General features: G+C 39.8%; 1 protein-coding gene across 1 annotated transcript; it reads right to left on the bottom strand.

Moving 5' to 3' along the window:
- Positions 1 to 676: 676 nt before the first annotated feature.
- On the bottom strand, positions 677 to 12,061 carry AK3 (adenylate kinase 3). The gene is made up of 5 exons (XM_052700573.1): positions 11,881 to 12,061; positions 8,623 to 8,742; positions 5,764 to 5,936; positions 2,971 to 3,089; positions 677 to 1,690 (listed from the first exon to the last, which is right to left on the bottom strand). Exons 1-5 carry the CDS (start codon positions 12,026 to 12,028, stop codon positions 1,567 to 1,569), a joined length of 684 nt encoding a protein of 227 aa, XP_052556533.1. The 5' UTR covers positions 12,029 to 12,061; the 3' UTR covers positions 677 to 1,566.
- Between the last annotated feature and the right edge of the window lie 9,028 nt (positions 12,062 to 21,089).

The raw sequence follows: 21,089 nt of genomic DNA, 5'->3' as shown, positions 1-21,089 counted from the left end.
CTGTGATACACTGAAAGTTATTTTTGTTATGTGTAATTAAAATTTCTTGACTTGTGGGGGAAAGGTCTCAAACCATATGGAGGGCAAGAAAGCAAGCATGGTTTCTTTTTGTAGAAATAAGCAGAAACGTAATGAGAAGGTTTTACAAACTCTACAGCACCCATCTTCTTCAAGACTTGCTCAGTACTGACAATAGTAAAGCTGTACATGAACACGCAGACAAAGGTATGACAGCTCTGCAGTTAATAAGAGTCAGTGCAACAGGAGACAGACCTGCATTAGCAAGACAAGGCGGCTACCTCAGACATTGCTTAGACAGAGTTGTTTCATCCTTCTTGAAAATCAGACTGGTGAACATTTAAAAAAAAATCCACTGAAGAATAGCAACATCTGCATTATCTGGACTGTTAAAAGCATAGTATATAGAGGTTTGTGAATCCAGTTACTTAGTGAATAAATTAACAAAAGTGCTGGTCAGAGACATGAATTAGCAGCATGAAGTCATTAAAACTATGCTTGCTAAATTAAAATTTGCTCCATTAAAGAAACTAATTTGACAAAGGGAAATCTTATCACAGGCATTTGGGAAGAGCAGCTTTTTGAAAGACAAAGGGAAAGATAGGCAATTTTGACCAGTGTATCTCTACAGGCTTACAAAATTACACTAACTACTCAGTGTCTGCTTTCTTTTTACTAGTGAAGCTTTGCACAGCTGCTCAAAGACAGAGCTTTACCAAATGAATTTGTAAGTCATTCAAAATTTTTCATGCCAATAATATAGCCAAAGGCAGAAATAGAACCACAGCAATAGGGCAAATCATCCACTAAGTCTCAAGGGTAGCTTAAGCCCAGCAAAACCAGTAAAGCTAAGGAATGTTATCATTTTATGTGATTAAGCTACCACTGTATATAATTTTTATTTTTTCCCCCCCAACGAAGGCTGAGCAACTGAAAGAAGTTGCCAAGGAAGCTGTGTTCAAAGTCAGAATGAGCAGAGCTTTCAGCAGCCTGATAAAATGAAACATGTCCTTGCGTGTTAGAGAGCTTGAACTAAATGACTGCTAAAAGATCCCTTCCAACCCAAACTGTCCTGTGCCAGTTTGGGGTTGAAAGTGCTTCCTGCAGCCACAGTCCCTCACAGCTTCTGGGAGGCCACAAGTCAAGCATTCAAGAAACTTCCTTCCATACCTTTTGTCACTGCTTCACACTGCAGTTAGTGAATGATTAAATCAGCAAAAATCCTCTGTATGCTATATTCTGAAACTTATCTCCTTCACTATTATTACCAAACACGATTATTTTCTGATTAACAGAGACACAAGAGTATTTGCTTTTGTTAAAGTCAATTACTATATTATGAAAATCAGGCATATTTTAAAATTAAAAACAAATACAGTGTTGAAGAGAGAACCAGAGAAGACATAGTTTTATCATAATGTAATTTAGGGCCAACAGTAGACTTTAATTATTGATCAGTCTGGTACACTACTTAAGAGTAATTATTGATTGCTGAATCTTGTGTAATCGTGTGTGTGCTATGACAGTGAGCAGAAGTTAGACCTAATTTCACCTGGGAGTGGCAGTGTCTTTCTGGCTCACATCCGGCAACTTGGTTTGGAGGAAAGCATAGATATGTGGCCAGATTTTATTAGTTTCTGTTCCAGAGAAGGATTTCAACAGCCCTTTTTCCCTGAGGAAAAAAAAAGAAAAAAGTATTATAAAAGTCAAATTGCCTCAGCCTTCCAGGATCCCTGCCTCGCTTTAAGATTGCCCTGGCCAAAGTGTACTAATGTGTATGTGATTTAATGCCAAGAGCAACCAGAACATTGGGAATGCAGGTCTACATGCATTAGTGTGTTCTTCAGACAGTATACTATTGGCCATATCAGTTCCAAAAACTGGTAGTTGTCTACAGAACAATTAATAAAACTCATTAGAGGTAAAACTTAAGAAGCAGTCAAGCCATACAGCACATCCTATATGGCAGTCATCCAACTGACTGCATTTTAGAGTCAGATCTCGAAAATCAAACCAGGCACAATGAGAATGTTTGGAACTCTAGTAGCTAGTCTTATCTGCAGTGTGTCATTAGGCCTATTTACAAGCTTGTAAACTTCAGAAAGTTACTAGTCAGGAAAAAAAAATTCTAGATTGAAAACAGCTATTTTTCTAAAACTGAACCAATCCAAAAGATAGAGCTCCTAGTTTTCTATTAAGTAGTTTTCCTAGAGCATAATAAAGGGTGGTAGATACAAAGAGATAGAGGAAGGGACAGTTACTTCAGGATGTTCTTAAAAGAAGTCTATTGTGTTTACCGTAGGTGAGGTAAGATGACAAATCTCTATACAGTGATCAAGTATTAACCTATTTATTACTAACATAGATAAAGCAATTTAAATAAAGCAGAGCAGACCAGCTTACCATCAGGAGAGACTACATGCAGTTCTACTCTTCCACAGTGCAAATGGTATTATTCTCAAACAGCTCGTTGTTCTGAGTGTGTTGTTAGCTTCGTATGTAACAATCCTATTCTTAGAACAGACACCTCTAAATTCTTATTAACAACTTTTCTATTTATCAGTTTCTTGACCCCTTGTTGTATTACAAGGACTTCTACACATGCAGAAATTAAAAATACTGTGAAGGTTTCCAAGAAAGGCACTGTCTCTGTTACCCTACTAAATAGACCTACATCACTCATATCACTAATATAATTCACTCAATAATGCCTAGCATTATGTGTAAAGCTAAAAGCAGCTGCAATGAAAGGCTGTTGTGCTAAGCTGGATCATCAAAAAGTTTCATGCAACAGTCAAAATCATACTGATTGTACTATTTTTATTTCTTAAAAAGGCAGTGAAAGATACACTGCTACTCATACCACACTGACTGTTTTAAGAACTCTACAACTAGAGGGATTTTTTCCTTGCTGTTCTAATGTGGAAGAAGCATAGTTATTTTACTACTTACCGATAGTATTCTAGAACAGGTTTTGTTTGTGCGTCGTAAGCCTGCAGCCTCTTGGTAACCGTCTCTGGCTTATCATCATCTCGTTGAACAAGGGGCTCTCCAGTAATGTCATCAATGCCCTAATCATAGTTTAAAACCAAATGCGTTGGTTAAAAGCAAACATTAATGTATATTTCTGTTTGTGTATTTTTTCATTTAAATTATGATCAGATTTCAGGTAGTCCAAGTGTAGGTTTCTGCTTATAAAGATAAAAGCTACCATCTCTATCTTACCTGGAATATAAGAAGTTGACTTTCAAGATATTCAATTACTATAAAAATGCTTTCAGAGTATTTACAGAGAACATGAGGTTATCATTACTTTACTGATTAGGTCTCTGGAACATTTGCTGAATATTGAAACATGTAGACAGAGCCTTCTGATATGGTTTTGGCTGGGACAGAGTTAATTTTCTTCACAGAAGCTCATGTGATGCTGAGTTTTGGATTTAAGAGGAAGAAGAAGGTGGTTGGTAATATGTTCATGCACAAGGGCAAGCAAGCAAGAAGCTAATTTGACCTTAGTTTGATGACAGCAAAATGGAGAATGAAATTCACAATCTTTTTAAGTCACACTGCAGAAGACTTAATGTTTAGCAACACATAAATATGACAGCAAAATATAACATGGAAGCCAACAGAAACAATTCTACAGTTCAGTAAGCAGAGGCATGGGCTTACTATGTGACAATTCCTACTCTTGTACACATTTCAGACCAGTTTCGCGAAGGGCTTGAAGTGGTTAGTGTGCTTACAAGTATTGAAACAAGCAACAGCCAAGGAAATCATCAGTCACTGGCACAGTGGAAGATACAGGAACCTCGTTAAGAATTAACTAGCAGCTTTAAATGCATCTCCTTAGCTGCACTGAGTTGTGCACTTAGTTACAGAGTAACACACCATACATAGGGGACTCTCTGTTCCTTCTTACATACTAATTAAACCCTCAATTATGTTCATTTGTTCCAAAAGGCAAGTTTAATCTGACATCTGAAGTGGAAATATTAGTTATCTTCTAAGTACAAAGTCTGTTAGACAACAGAAATGTTCCTTCTTCCTGCTTGTTTTTTGGCAGTTTCAAGAACCAATGATAAATGTCAGTGTTGAATAAGCTGCTCTGTTTATGAAGGCATGAAGAAAACTTGTTCCAGAACATATCTGATATTAGAGATATTAGAGATTACATGGTCAAACTTACCTTCTTTATATTATACAATAATTTAAAATATTCAGGGGTTTCTATCTAACATCTGTGAAGGCAACCATAGTAGTACTTTAGTTGCACCTGTTAAGTATCAGGACTGCAGTTTTGTATGAACTCTCAAGCCACAGTCTTTTAGTTTTGAAGAGTGTATGGGAACTGCTGAGTCACAGTCTGAACCTCTGATTGATCACCTGAGGCGAGCACTGGGTCAGCCATGGCAGCACAGGTGAAGGCAATTCAGTTGTGCTGCCGGAAGGGTTGGAGCCTGGCTCCACTTCTCCTAGACCCATTTAAGAGCTGGCTACCAGTGGGGAAGGATCCCTTCTGGAGATCTGCTCTGCTGGAGTTTTGTAAGTGAGCCTAGGATATGGGTAAGCATCTTTTCTGCTGTGGTGTAATAACTACATAGCCAAGCACTGGTACATCTCATAGCTATAACATCTGTGCATTCATTGATTGTACAGATGAGCAATTAGGCGGCTGAAATTTTTTCAGAGCTACCAGACAACACAGACAACTGCATTGCACCTGTTCAGTGTCATTCCACAAACTACTTTAATATGTTGTGATACGCTTCCTTCACTAATTACGTGATAGGTAGAGTGGAGTGCATAGTAGAGCTTTTATAGCTGGAACCCACTCTGCTATATCTGGTAATGCTCTGTTGCTGCTTGTCTATGTTCTTCTGCAATTAAAAGTAACCATAATTTAAATTCCAGTTTTAAACTATACTTAATGTTTGCAATTGCTCACTTTAAGCAATTTCACTGGTATTTCACTGGATTCTTTTCCTGCAACACTGTAACCTCAAAAATACAAAGCCTGCTATAGTTGTGATGCAACTTAATAGAACTTCCAGATAAAATGGGATGCTGCAACAGGTAAGTTATTTAGAGTTAAGAATGATACAGAACTGAGTACCTAAAAAAAATTTAGGGTAATGATGTATATCCATTATATTATTAGCTTACTGTTCTTGTTTTACGACACCTCAAGCTTTAAGCTTTTTGTTCTGTTGAGAAGCTTCTCATATTACCAAGTTCCTATATCTAATTTTGCAATATAACAATATAACAACTGCCTCTCTAACAATACCCTGATTAAATGGTAATTAATCAGGAAAAGTATCAAGTGGATATCTGTGACTGGTACATTACTTAATGCGCACCCTGGATACAAAAAATGAGTCCTCTAGAGGATGGGAAATGGCATTTCAGACTGCACAGTTAGTAACTGCAAAGCAGACTAAGATGACACCCAGCTCACATGAATCAGTGAATAATACGAGCTTATGAAACAGTATGAGGAGCTGGCATCATGGTGTTTCATTCTGCAGAGGGCAAGCAAATTGCCCATGAACTTGAGCTTCTACCTGGGCATTCTCCAAGAGGCAGTGTGTTAGCAGAGAGTTTCTGTGCTCTAAAGAGACAAAACAAATCTTTTTCTTCTGAACTACTGTATTTTGTAATAATGTACATCAATATTTCATTACAATTCCAAATGCAGGGCAACATTTATTTAGCACCAGTATCAATATGTGTATTGCTTACCTGCACTTTGGGGGGACTGAATTCAAGGTTGTAGACTCTGCCACTACTAGGGTGGATCCAACGTGCAGTGAGACGACATTTTATGGTTTCAAATGGTACGTCTAGGTCAATCACAGTGTCTATTTGACACTCTTTATCCAGGGCTTGTGCCTGAGCAACTGTTCTAGGGAAACCTTTATGAAGGAAATAACTCCATAAGTATCCAGAGTTATGAGAATTTGCTGGATTTCAACAGTAGAGAAACTGCTGGTCAGATAGAAAATGTGTATTATCATGCTGTGAAGGCTAAAGAGACATCAGATTTTTCTGATAATTTTTTCAGCAGATTTTTCAGTTTCATGGCACTATTGTTGAATGTCTTCCAGCTTCCTTTTCCTCAGTTCATATAGGCATCTTCCCAGAAGTGTAACAAACAAGCAAAAATACCCCATATTCATATGTACTATGCACCAATTTACTCAAAAAAAAAAAAAAAAAAAAAAAAACCCACACCACAATATGCATATTTTGAACAATAAAAGCCATAGGCAGCTCATTCTAAGAGGAACAGAACAATCTACAAACACTCGGGACTGCTCTTATTTTCTTATTTTCTCCCTTTGCATTAAAAACAATATATCTACCAGAGACTGTGAGTACACTGAGGCCTTGACTTTGTTGATCCTATTTCTGCATGTCCAGACAGCATCCTTTTATTCTTTCCAGACTCTGTCCCTACTTCCATTACCTGTACATTTCTTATGTATATTCTTATCCCTCAGTTTGACCAGTAACTCTCCACTCAGCCATGCTAGTTTCCTGCCTCCCCCGTTTGACTGGGTGTGCTGGGAGAGGGAGATCTCTTGTACTATGATTCTGTGCTCTCCTTAAACATGCGCAAGCTCTACTCTGCTCCTTTGTCCTTAACGACAGCTTCCCAGGGAATCTCATAGTTAATCAAACAGATGGAAGTTCACTCTTCTCAAGTTCAGGATCCTGACCTTGCTTCTTGCTAGGCCCATATTCCTCAAGATCATGAGCTCAACCCAGGCCCAGTGACTACGTACCAGGCTGCCTCCAGTCTTAACCTCTTTAATGATGTCATTTCCACTGGTGGATCTATTAGCACTTCTCACCTGGTTGGTCAGACAGCCTAATGTCTGAACCAGAAATTTGTTTCCAGCAGGCTACAGGAGCCTTCTGGATTGCTTGCAGGCCTCCATGTTGCTTTCCTAGCAGGCATTCCAGTGATTCAAATACCCCATGAGGATAAGAGCCTGCAACCACAATGCTTCTTGTAGTTGAAGCAAGAAGGCCTCATCAACAGGCTCCCTTTGATCAGGTAGCCTATTATAAACCCATAGGCACAAGATGCCCTTTATTGGTCTAATCCCTAATTTTAACCCACAAGCTCTCAACCTGATCATGGCTGTTTCTCAGAAATAGCTCTGTACAATCTCAATTTCATAACATAAAGGGCAATTCCCCCACTATTCCCTGCGTGTTTTTTCTGAAAAGCATGTAGCCCTCAATTATAGTGTTCAAGTTGTGCGATTCATCCCATCACATTTCCATGCCAGCAATTACATCATAGTTTTCTAACTGCACCACGGTTTCCAACTCCTCCAGCTTAGTTTGCATGCTGCATGTGTTGCTGAGGAGCTCTTCACAGCGCCTCTGAGATAAAAATATAAGGTTCATGGCACTGAAGAAGTATAATAAAGCACTACAGGATGGAGTTTCCCTTTTTCCAGTCAGGGGGAACTTAACCAGACTGCCATGACTTCTCAGATACAATGCACAGTGGATTAGCAGCTTCATTCACCAGTCCCCTCAAGACCATTGAATACATATCATCAGGTCCCATGAATCCTCAGATTCCTTAGATGGCCTAAAAACCAATCTTCTACAGTATATCCACTGTTCTTCTCCCTGACCTTGCTTTTGCTTTCTGTGAATTAGGGAGTGTAGCTGGAGCACTTGCCATTGAAGACTAAAGCAAAAAAACGGAGTATCTCAGCCTTTATATCATAGGTAATTAGGTCTTCTGTTTCCTTCCAGAGAGAGCCCACATTTTCCCTGGTCTTCTGTTTATTACTAACACAGAGCAGTATGGATGTTTCACTCCCTCTAAACAAAAAGCCACATCAAAAACTTTTCAGTTTTATCTACTGAGACAAGTTGTGGTCAGAATGTGAAAACACACACATCCACACTAGACCCTATCTTTGTGATGCACAACCAACTGTACTCCCAGGGGCTGGGGTAGCAAGAACCCATCAGTCCATGATACTGTGGTAAACATATTTTCTCCCTAGTGTGAATGCTGAAGCTATAAGCTTACACTGAAGAATCCACATGCAATTTGGTCTAAAGGAGGTCTTTAAGAACAATGATTTATTCCTGAGCACTGGTTTTGTTAGTGATTTATTACACATGGCACTTACTGCTGTTTCACATGCTTGCCTACTTTTCTATTTACATAACTACTTCAACCCTTTCTTCAAGTGTTCCACACTCCAAGAACTGTTTAAAAAAACACTTCTCAATCCATATTTTAAAAGAAGTCTCTGTTATTGGAGGGGAAATAAGAATTAATAGAATTACCAGTTTTGAAATGTTATTTTTCAGTAAAAGGGCCTTTTCAACATAAATTAATGTCCCTTTAACACTCTGAAAGCAGCATGCATCCTGTGCACTTTGCAGCTGAAGAAACTGGAGCTGCCAAATGTTTCAGCAGAAGCTGGCAACATACACTGTAAAATACCGTACCTCGAGGGTGGTGCCAAAGGTTAGGTATCCACTAGTGAATCAAACAAACCACGCTTTCCAGTGCGTATTTCCTCTCCTTACATAGTAATATCCGATATGGTAACTTACCATCCAGCAGCCAGTTGTATCGATCTAGACCTTTTAGCTCATTCAGCATCAGCCGTGTCATGATGTCATCTGGAATAAGCCTTCCTTGATCAATGTAGGACTTGGCAAGGATTCCAACTTCTGTGAAAGTAAGAGTAGTCATGTCCCAGTACCTGTGACCTCCAGCAACTAAAAAAATGCCAACAACCCTGTAAACACTTCGCTTTGATCAGGACGGCACAGATCAGTAAAGTTATTAACCAGACACTGGGATCTGATTTTGCAAATGTATGAGATTAATTTGTTTGGACTGTGGCTCCACAAATAGCAACAGAGACATTCAGTTTACTTCTAACCCCACAGCCCAAAAATAATTTTACTGCTGAGTATTTGAAAGACAAGTTCCAAAAACCAGGACGAGTCCTCAAAACAAGAATAAAGAAACATTAAGCATCCAAGCTCCATAATGATGCCAGCCCTCAGATTTCCTGCTGAGGAATTTATTTTCTCAGTTTAATGTCTAGTTATTATTCTATGACTTCTCTATAAATGGAAACTCCACAAGTATTTAAGAGAGCAGCACACAATGAGGCACACATGCCAGAACAAGTTTTTATGATTACCAGAGTTACAAAATGTTTATAGATGTTGTAAACTATTTATAGGAGTGCACATCCACTAGTACTTTCCCGTGACGCTGACTACCCTTTAATACCAGTTGCTTAGCCCACCAGCTTACTAAGATGCCCTTTACACATCACAGATCCAGATATCACACTCTGATATCACATGCATTGTCATGCTGCAGGTCATCTAAGTCATGGGAACAGCCAGGAAGAAATCCATTTGCCTGAGCTCTACTCTGAGCACAAAGTCTTTGTGGCCTTAGTTTATAAAGCAAATAGCTAATTTAATAAGTCACCTCAAATAGCACCTAAGTTGTTTTGTTTTGTTTTATCGTGGATTTGCTTACGTGTTTATTAATGAACAATTCAGATCTAGTAAGCTAAACAAGAGGATGGGATGGACTGACGTTACTGATACACAGTAAGACCACTTCCAGCAGGAAGCAGTAAAAAATGCCAGCCCCATCGCCTGATGCAGTATTGAAAGCTGTACAGTGTACAATTGAATGTGCACTTGATGCCCAAATCTGTTAGATTCATGCCACCATATTGCTCAAGCCACAATGATCTAAGAGTACATGCAATGCAAACCTGGTGGAAAATGGTAATACCAACATTCTTTGTAAAGACAGGTGAGCTGTTGGGCGCAGACAGGTGAAGCATATGGCAAGTTATAAGGCAGACACGTCTTATTATTTGAACTGTGGAAGAGGAAACAGCCTGTAACTGCAAGCCCCTCATCTTCTAGAGCCAACTATTGCAGGAGGAAAAAATAATCATGGAATCATAGAATCAACAAGGTTGGAAAATACCTCCAAGATCATCCTGTCCAATCCCTACCACCAATATTTCCCCACTAAACCACACCCCTTTGTACCACACGTGGTACTTCCTGTCAAGACAAAAAAATGGTATTTCTGCTAAAAGTTTTTCAGAAAATTGGCTTGTCCTAACTGCATACAGCAAACAAGCTTCAGCCACAATCAGACTGCAGGCTGCTAAGCACTGTAGAGACTGTCACCAACTCTCCACTCTCTGACATAGCAGAACATGGCAATAACTGCAAACTGCTAAGGACACTCATGCTCAAAAGGACTTTTCAACAAAGATTGCTTTCAAGAGACAGCAAGTGCTAAAAATAGCTCCATACAGCAACTGGTAATTATATTTAATTTTCCAAATTTTTAACTGTCCAATTTAGTTTTACAGTTCCTAAAGAACTAAGCACTCCAAGACTCCATTATTACCAAAGCTCTTTTCCTCCTTCCCTCAGCTACAATCGTCCAGGCTCCCTGAAGTGCCTCTCACTCTCAAGTGCTTAGCCCTTTCAGTATCCTACCCACTCTCACTACCTCAATATTCACCTCAGACATTCGGAGACTGTTTCTGCAAATAGTGGCTTACTTTTAATAAAATTAAAACAGAGCTTCATGTGCAATAAGTCCTGAATGGAAAACTCCATAGTCAATTCCTGTAAGTTCTGTTAGCTAACTCTGAGTGAATTTCAACACCTCCTACATTGTTCACTGATCTCTCACAACAAATGTGCACGTTTCCACTCTCCTTCAGATCCTTTAATCTGTCCACACTTCTGAGATCATTTTTGCTGAATCACTTTTCTTTCCATTGCTCCAAAACTCCCTTATCAAATCAATCAGTGGGTATTTATTCTTCTCATACACTCCTCAGCTTGACTCTGTTTACATTCTTTGATCTTGCTTCCAAGGTGCAACACTTTCAATGGGCACAAAACTAATCTATTTCATAAACAGTGTGTTTTCTTTCTCTTTCGGGAAGTCTTCCATTCTCACTGGATCTTACTTAACCTGAAGGTTCATAGCAGTAACAATTTTTGTTTTGTGAGTCTCTGAGAGAACTTATTCTGACTCTACAATCATACAAAAGTCTGGATGTGTTCAGATATGCTTGCAGAGGTGGTGCTCCTAGCAAATGTTTAACTCGGAGATACCAAACACAGTGAGGTCAGTCAACCGAGCTAAGGCCATTACTCTTAAAAGCGAACATGGTTTGTGTGAAGATATGTGGAAATCAAAACCAGCTGATCTCATAATAACAGATCATTTTTTCATTTTCAAGGATGCTCACAAATTTTCAAAACCAATACCAACAGTTATGTAACCATGCTTCTGCTTTGCTGCTGCAAAGGTAGGCGGTCCTTCACAAGTTCTTCCAGGTGCTGGCACCAACACCCTCACTTTACCACAAGCAGCCACAAGTGGTTCCTGCAAGATTTTCAGCCCCACCATGAATAAAAGCAGATCTGCAAGCCAGAGGGTGACCTGTCATCAGTAAAAAAATTAAAAAAAAAAAAAAAAAAAAAAAAAAGAGTTGCCCTGGAAGAGAGCCAGAGATCAAGACAGGACTACACGGTAAATCAGATGAAGGCAAACAGCTTGAAAACTTTGCCACTCCTTTTCGGAACACCCTCACTGCACACACGTCTGCCCATTTCGGGACAAACACTTCCGACGGAGGAACTACGAGGAACTCCGCGGCCTCACAGCCCCTGGGACAGGCCTCGTGTGGAGCTCCAGGAAACGTAAGCGGCAAGGAGCCCGGTGCAGAGCTTTCCGTTTCCCGCGTGCTCTGGGAGGGCCCGGGGCTGGCGGCGGAGCCACCCCCCGCCGCTCACCTGTCTTCTTCTGCATGTTGTCCCTCAGCATATCTCCGCTAGAGAGGTGCTTCATGCCGAAGTGCTTGATGATCCGCGCCGAGATCGTGCCCTTGCCGGAGCCCGGCGGGCCCATGATGACGGCGCGCAGCAGCGGCGGCGGCGCCATCCCGCAGCGGCCGCCGGACCCCGCTCGTCGCCGCGGCTGCCGCGCGCAGGTCCCGCGGCCTAGGCCGGGGGGGGCGGACCGGAGCGAGAGGGAGAGCGGCCTGCAGCGGCGCCGCCTACCCCCGGGCGGTGCCTCGTCCCGGTGCTGGGCTGAGGGTGGCAGGAGGCCGCGGAGTGCCGGTGACAGCTCTCCCGGTGAAGGAGCTGTCAGCACGGGGGAGAGAAGGGAATGATCTTTACAGCACACAAAATAACCGCCAAAATACTGATACCCAAGCAAGCCGCATTAAAACGAGAAGCATCAGACAGCCCTTAAGCATTATGTCAAAGTAACTTCTCCCTCTCCCTCCTACTCCCACCCCTAAAAAGCAACCACATTAAGGAATTACAAGCACTGATGCTTATTATTGCCCGAACGCACCACATTCATACTTACCAAGAGCTTATGAGAGCATCAGCCCTCCTTCCCTCCCTCCTAGCTCCCCTTCCAGCACCTCCCTCAGCCTGCCCAAGCTTCAGGAGGACCACCACAGCTCTCCCTCACCAAGCCCCTGGCCCCTGTCCTGGCCATATGAGTACCTCTTCCCCACCCTTACCTTGCACAGTTTAAATTTCCCAGATTAGCCTTGAACATGGCTAATTATCTGACTGTCACCTAGTGATCACTGGACTGTTGACACATACTGCTGTTATCACTACCTCACTCTTGTGCTCAGGTGCCATGAGGTTGTGCTGTGGTCACCTCAGCTCCTGGCTAACCCAACCTCATTCAGCAGCTCTGCTCTTGCTGGTCTTCATAAGGCTGCACCAACCGTATGATAGCAAGTAGCCACATTTTTAAAAAGCTGGGGCTGAGCTTTATTTAAGATAGTTGAATGTATTCTGCCGCCAGTTGGTCCTCATTTGAGCACTGTTGTTCCAACGACATCCAGAGGCTTCTTCTCACCAATACAATTCAGTGATACTCAGCAGTACGCAGCATTTTCACTAAAACAGAACATTGTACCAATAGCTGAATGTTCACTGTCACATCTGCAGCAAGAATAAGCCTTCCTGATAAAGATTATGGAAAGGCTGATTACTAGATCTCCACCACCATGAGCATGGAGAGCAGCAGTGAAAACCAATGTCACAGAAAACAGAACCAAAGACAAAATGCACTTTAATAAAATCCAGCTTTCTTTTTTACAACCTTGTTTAATTGCAGTGGTTGCAAGAAGTCTTCTGAAACAGCAACAGAAAAACCTCCAGATGGGCATGTGGTATTCAGCAACAGTATGAGCAAAGCCCAAAAAACTGTCTAGTAAACAAGATGATAGCCTTAATGTTAAAGTATAAAAACACTGGCTGAGCACTTAGAAGTATAAGCATGCAGTAAGCCCCATAACCAAACCTGTTATTATCTCTCTTTATTCTACAATGCAGCAGGACACAAAGTGTGAAACATTCAAAGCTTTATGAGAGTTCCCTGGGAAACATCTCAGTCTGCCAAAGCAGTAGTTGTATGCACAGGCTGAAACACAATTTTGTAGTAGATGTTAGAAGCCATGCTATTTTTTGCAGTTAAACGTTTCACATAAAATTATGAGGTAGACAAGTTTTGAGTGTTTCTAATACAAATTTTTGGGGAAAGGGAAGTTATTGTATGAAATAAAGAGACAACAAACACTAGATTTGTCAGTGATCACTAAACCTTATTTCCAAAGTCACTACGTATAAAAAATGGAAATAACTTATCTATGTGTTAATGAAGGAGCCTGAAGATCAACTTCCCTGCAGGCGCTACTGGACAGTTCAAAGAAAAGGCACAGTGGACAGCTAAAACAATCACACCATCAAAAACCACTTAAAAATGTCTAGATTTCAGAAAGCATAAGCAAAGAAAGAGTGGATGGAGGTGGATTGAGAGGCACTTCACATACAGAGTCTCACTAGCATATAATCTTTGCAAAACAACACGTGGGTAACTACATTACCAAGTGTTCATAGTAAAATGTTCCCTTCTCCTCAGCTATCTTTGCCAGAGTACATCCTTCATCCTAATGGTTTTACGCAACACTTGTGGCATATTGAGAAATGCAAAAGTGAATAAATATAGGGAGGATCTGTAGCAGCGTATAGATAATTATAGATAATGGGTAATTCGGTACAGTCCTTTAGTTAAAAAACATGCACGTTATTTTTTTCAGCATAATTTTAACATTTCAAACATGGCAATTGTTTATATTAATCCTGACTAAATTACTCATACCTTAACACAGTAACCAAGCTTAATTAATACAGCCTACATTGTATTCTCAATTAACCTTTTTCCTGCTTACAGATCGGATGCTTTATTCACACATGTAATTACACACTTATGTCCAGACTATATGCCCTTGTGCCCTTAAGTCCTGATTAAGGAAATTTACCATTTAGCTATCACAAGGGCACCAGAATCTTGCTTTAAACAAGTCCTCGTGTTCTTTCCAAAAAGGAGTCTTTCAGACTTTTCAGTGGCTTTTCAAATATAAGTAATTCTTTAAAGAGACTTATTAAGACTTATACTGTAAAAAGAACTTTAGTCTTATCTTCTCCTTGGAGATCCATGTCCTTTTGAGTTTGGTAAAGAATTCCATTAGTACTGTAACAAAACTCATTTCCTAACCTTTCTATTTTACATCAGAATGGTTTCTTATGTGAGGAAGAAGTTACACAAGGGCTGTAACAAAAGTAATGAAACCTGTTTTAGTTTGTTGGCCCACAATGTCAGATGCACACGTTGGTGAAATGGTAACAAAGGTTGAACATTCCCACCAATACTGTTAGATTTTGTTGCTGTATAACAAATGGCAGCAGTGGGGCAGTCCTACAGAATGTCGTCTGACACGGAAGTGCGAATGAAGCAAAAGTGTGTTACTGAATTCTTCTGTGCCAAAAAAAAATGCACCATTGATATTCATCAACACTTGCTGAATATTTCTGGAGATCAAACACTGGATCTGATCAGTGAGGCGGTGGGTGGTGCATTTCAGCAGAGGCAACAGCAACATTAAAGAGAAGCCATGCACAGCTGTTACATCATTAAATGAACAGTATCTTGATCAGATCACCCGCGTGAATCAGCAGATTAAAACCAGGGAAACGGGGCTGAATATTGGCTTCAATGCACTGGAAATGATGGCAACAACGTTGGAATATCAGAAAGTCTGTGCTGAGTGGGTCCCATGAATGCTCACACGGGAAAAAAAGAACACTACCTGTGAGTTTTCCTGGAAGTATTGAAACAATAAGAGGCTGAAGGTGACAGATCCCTGGATCACATAATTACTGGTGACCAGATGTGGAGTCATCACTACAAGCCAGAGTTAAAAAAGCAGTTCACAGAGTAGTGACATGTGAATTCCTTAGTGAAGAAAAAGTTCAAGACACAGCTCTTAGCGAGTATGATGTGCACTGTCTTTTGCAATTACAAGAGGTGTAATCCATCTGCTTTTCGTAGTACACAGAAAAACTATCAACTCAAGACTGCTACACTGCAGCACTGAATAAGTTGAAAGTTCAAACTTCCATTGTCAGGCCAGGGAAAAAGACACCTTTCTTTTGTAGGTATGATAATGCCAGACCTCGTACCAGTTCAATGACCATGAAGTACATTTCCAGACTTAGTCATACCACACACAATGTACAGTGGCATATAGAAACATTACTTTTGGAATGACCTACATAAAATACAATCCCTTTAACATTTCACTTAATATAAAGGATATAGAAATGGAAAAGGAATGAAATTATGTGATTGTTGTATGCCATATTAGCCTGAATAAGCAAGAACAATCAGGGTTAAGCAAATCATGGATCTTCCAACACTTGAACATACACTGCATTCACCAAAACTATCACAGGTGACTCTTAATCACCTTCTTTCTGTATATGAATCTTTAGCGGATTCAGACAGAACACCATCAAACTTAATTTCTCACTTAATGCCTACTTGTGTGAAAAATGGCCACCCTTCTTGCGGTCTGAATACAGGCTTGAACATGACATGCAGAAACACTTTCTGTCACTAGATGTCAATGAAACCACGTTTAAAGATACTGCTGCTGCACTTGGATGCACAGTTCTTTCACTCTGGCAGTGCAAGCACCCATGTTATAGCACCTTGTTCCCCAGTCTACGTGGTTATATCTGAGCTGCATGTGCACTATATACTCTCCGGTCTATTTAAAACAGCTAACATTGCATACTATTTGATAAAATGTGGAAAAATTCAACTCCACAATGACATATCTTGCAGATTTTACAGTATTTTCATATATTTTCTATACCTTTTTATTTTCTTCCAAGTGATGAAGATACTCTGTAACAAGCACCTCCACACATTGATTGCTGACTTGGTTTAGTTTTGGGAGGAGGAGGGAAGGGGATTCAGATCTTGAAATTATTTCTAAATCTTTATTATAATCCAAATCAAGGAAATACACATTCCAATTATCTATGTACCAGTGGCTCTCTTCTGAAGATTGCCAATGGGAATATAAGAAGCATACCTTCTACAGCTGTTCCCCAGGCTATATCAGAAACAGTTTATTCAACCTGCCCAGAAGCTATGAAGTACCATGTATGAAGTACCATTTAGCTTAAATTGAAATTTTTCAGATAAGTCATTCTCCATAAGATTTCATAAGATTTCCAACTGATTTGCCCAATCAGTTTTAGAATTGGACCCAAATTCATCTTCCAATGCAGGAATTCACATGGTAAAATTCTATTTGGTACCCTACTTTTTCAACTGGAAGGCAGGGAATCAAAATTACAATAGATTAGGTCAATAGCACTGGGAGGCCTGTGTTCCTTTTTGTTTAGCAATCCTGCTCTGCAGCACAGAAGGCTGTCTGAACAACTGAAGCTGTTTCTTTTCTAGATAGAACTGTTTCCCTAGCTGGCTCAACCTCCACTATTGGAACTGGCTCCCTAATTCAGACCACAATAAAAACTTATTTGGCAGAGGAAGTTTTCAACTTGTAACAATACAATATAATGAATAATTAATGACTGCCAACGTCATGAAAGCCTGTGGGAATACAAGAAAAACTGTTCAGAGCAGAAGCTGTGGAGCAAGATAAACAGCATAGAACCAAGGACACCTCTAGAAGAAAGAACACCTCACGGCTCTGATTGGATAAGTGCCTGTGTGAACGGCTGAAGAGTGTTTTGTAGAATGCTCTGTTGACATGTAAAGGTGGATGGGAAAGATGTAGGGGCGGATGGGAAAGCTAGAAAACTTGTGACGGTATGTAAGTGATGTGAGAACTTGTAATAAACGATTTGGATCATTCACATCTGAGTCCATGCATCAGACGCTGCCAAAGCCATGCCTCAAATTCCTACCTTTTTGATATTGGGAATTTACTAAGAATGGCGTTTTTCCCATTTCTTTAAAAACTACAGTTAAATAGTTTTTAGAAGGAATGTTTCATAAGCTTATTATAGACTTGAGGAAAACCAAGACAATTTAGTACTTCGGAACGGGAATTACTCAGATTCTCTGAGATCATCAACTTACATTTTGGTGAATTTGACTTATACTTTAAAATTAAATCTTGGGTAAATAACTTACCTTGAGCATATCCTAGCTGAAAACAAACTGTGGTACATCCTCCTTTGCACAAACAAGTTTCTCGTAAATCATACTGAATTTCCCACTGACCAGGATTTCTTTCCTTCCCAAGAGTTCATTCTGTTAGTACATGAGGTTATATTACTAAGGCATTCCTCCACAGATGACACAGCAATGTTCATTACACATGACACTACTTTAGGCAATTTGGACTAAGATACTTTTTTTTTTCTTTTTGTAAAACTCTCTAAAACTGTTAGTTACAGGATTCCTCCTTTAAATTATAGTAATTTTAAACATTTGACAAAAAATTCCTACATAAATTTCTCAAAATTTTCAAAAATTCATTTAATATGCTTTAAAACTAGCACAATTTACCAGTAATTTCAAAAGTCAACTATCCAGTCAGTTGAACAGCTGATTTAAACTTTAAATGTCACACCAATTAAACTGTAAAGGACTGAACTTAAAGGAGAGTACCTGCAACAAAACTGTATATAAAATATACTATCTTATTTTCTTGTCTTTCAAATCTATTCAAGATTGAAGTAGTGTTAGAAGCTTTTTTTTTTTCCAAACCATCAACCTTATCACTACTAACCTCCTTCAGCAGGTTAATCCTTCAGCAGGGTTTGTATGAGATAGCCTTTTCCTTTCAAAGAAGCTATGACTTATTTATGCAAAGTGATAACTACCACAAAAAACAAAGTTTCTGTACAGAACTGATGGTTCTTCACTGCTTATACAGATGAATGAAGTATGGGAAAATACACTCCAGACAGTAAAACCACCAGCACCTCAAGGCACATTAAGGAAAAAAATATCTGAGAAACATGATAGTTATTAAAAAATAGGCTATCATTCAGATAGTACAGATTTATTTGAAACAGATTTAATCTTCATAAATAACTGAAAGTTGATTCTAAAATCTCTTGACCTGGACAGCAATATTTGAAGAGAACTAAAAAGAAAAAAGAAAGAATTTCAAAATGATGCTCAAGTATTGCAGTTTCCTAATGATATCAGAATGGTTCAATTTTGAACCTTCAGAAAGCTGAGAAGTTTTATCACTACAAGCAATTGACTGTTTCCATGAGTCTCTTCAAAATGACAAATGCATCTCAGGCTTCTGTTTATTGTTTTTAACTAGCACTCCAGGTTTGAACAATTTGCTTTAACTAGAGACTTTAAAGCTGTCAGAATGACTGCATTTTCACCACAGGAGGACTGACACATCCCTCCTCCAAGGAGAGGTTGAGTGAGTCTTGACTGTTCAGCTTTGAGAAAGCTCAGTGGGGATCTCATTAATGTACATAAATACCTGCAAAAAGTATGTAGCCAGGCTCTTTTCAGTGCGCTCAGCCTCAGTACAAGAGCCAATGGGTAAAAACTGAAACACAGGACGCTCCATTGGAACATCAAGAAGCACTTTGTTACTGTGCAGGCAAAATAAATGCAAATGTATTAAACAAACAAACAATAAATAAATAAATAAAAATTTGTAGGCTTAAAAGTAGAATACGACACAGAGCTGAATGTTAAAATATAGAAGACTTCCCTTTAAAATGATCACAGTGTGTTCATTCAGGAACAAGTCTATGATTTGGGAGCTATGATTCAGTGGTAATCCAAGTTTAGCCATATAAAATTGTCCATTTCACAACATGAAACTGCAGGTCGATAACTGCAATGCAATTTCCATTTTGTTCCATGTTAATCCAGGTAGGCAGCTAAACACGACACAATTCACTTGCTTACTCCTTCTGCTTGGTGAGATGAAAAAGAGAATCAGAAAGGCAAAAGTGAGAAAATTTGTGGCTTGAGATAAAGACAAATTGATAAAGTTAAAGCCACACATTAAGCAAAGCAAAACAAGGAATTAATTCACCAATTCCCACTGGCAGGTAGATGTTCAGACACATTCCTGAAATGCAGGACTTCATCACAGCTAACAGTTATTCGGAAAGACAAAAGCCACAGCTCTGAAAGTCCCTCCTTTCTCCTTCACAGTTTTTATTGCTGAGTATGATGTTACACAGTATGAAACACTCCTTCAGTCAACTGGGATCAGCTGCCCTGGCTGTGTCGCCTCCCAGCCTGTCATGTACCCCCAGCCTCGAGAGTGTTTGAGGGAGTATTAATAACAGAAAATACTCTTTGTGCAAGTGCTGCTCAGTAATATCCAGAACATCGCTGCATCATCAATGTTTTGGTCACAAATCCAAAATACAGCAACACATGAGCTATTCCGTCCCAGCCAAAAACAGAATAGCTACCAGTAAAACCAAATTTCTTTTTCTGAGGACTGTAAGTAGTCAAATTGTGATAGATCATTACAAGTAGCCTGTAGATCAGTTTATCTAAATAACAAATGAACCTTAGTTGCATCGATAAAAAAAGCTGAGCTACCAAGCAGCTAATAAGAGGACGTCATAGTTCTTGCAAAGAGTTACTATCCTGGCAAAAAAATATATCTAAATAAATGCTCTGTCTCTGGAAAACAACTTATTCAAAAGAAATTGAAGTGTTAGCGGTTTGCATGAAAAACATTCAGATCTTTTCTGTTTGTAGCCATATGTATTCATGGCATGTGGTCCATCATTGAAAGGACGTCCAGAAAAAAACAAGATTTCATTTTTCTCTAGATAACAGGGATTCTGCACCCACAATGCTGCTTCAGTTTAGATCAGGGGCTATTTCATCTTTAACTCATCCGAATATCCAGGTAGTAATACTAAGTTTAAACTCCACTTTTGCTATCTTTCTAAGTGTATTTTTTGAGCTGCTGTGTTCTCCCAGAAGGTGCTTAAGGCACAGACAAAACTGAAACACATCTATTGAGTACACAAATATGTCAATATAATATAATCAAATATCACAAATATATCTAGGGGAAGGTCTACATTGAGAACACACAAGAAAATCAGAAACAGCATTGCTTCCTACAGCCAATGTTTCTCACTGAAGATAGAGAGATCACTGCTGGGATCATACATACATCAACAGTCACTAATGGTCCTCAGCATCTCCACCAGCAGCCTCTCACTCACTCAGCTCCTGTTAAGCACAGGTCCTGAGGGCTTTTGTTCCTTGCCTCAGCTACACTGCAGGTTTAGATACCTCCAGATGCACTTCCTGACGGGATACCAGGCCTGTCCCACCTCCTGGATGGGCCCCTCAGACCTAGGATACAGGTTTATCTTTATCCCCATCCACTACTCTTCATAACTGGATCTGCTAGTTGGATCCCGGGTCTGACAAACTTCTGTCAATGGACCCAGCACCTCTTCTGTGCTTTGGTCAGTGAAGGCACTGCCTGCCTGTGCAGCACTCACCCACATGTCCTGGAAGCTGTCAGCTGCTCCCTGCTAACAGTCTGACTTTGTCCATAGCAAAGCACAAACTGTATTAACCAGGGATAAGAGCTAACATGAGTTTCTGCACATGAGGAAACACAAAG

This window comes from Tympanuchus pallidicinctus, unplaced genomic scaffold (genome assembly GCF_026119805.1).
Source record: "Tympanuchus pallidicinctus isolate F22 unplaced genomic scaffold, pur_lepc_1.0 scaffold4, whole genome shotgun sequence".
NCBI lineage: Eukaryota > Metazoa > Chordata > Aves > Galliformes > Phasianidae > Tympanuchus > Tympanuchus pallidicinctus.
Note: the sequence above shows the minus strand (reverse complement) of the source record. Positions and strands in the feature narration are given on the sequence as shown.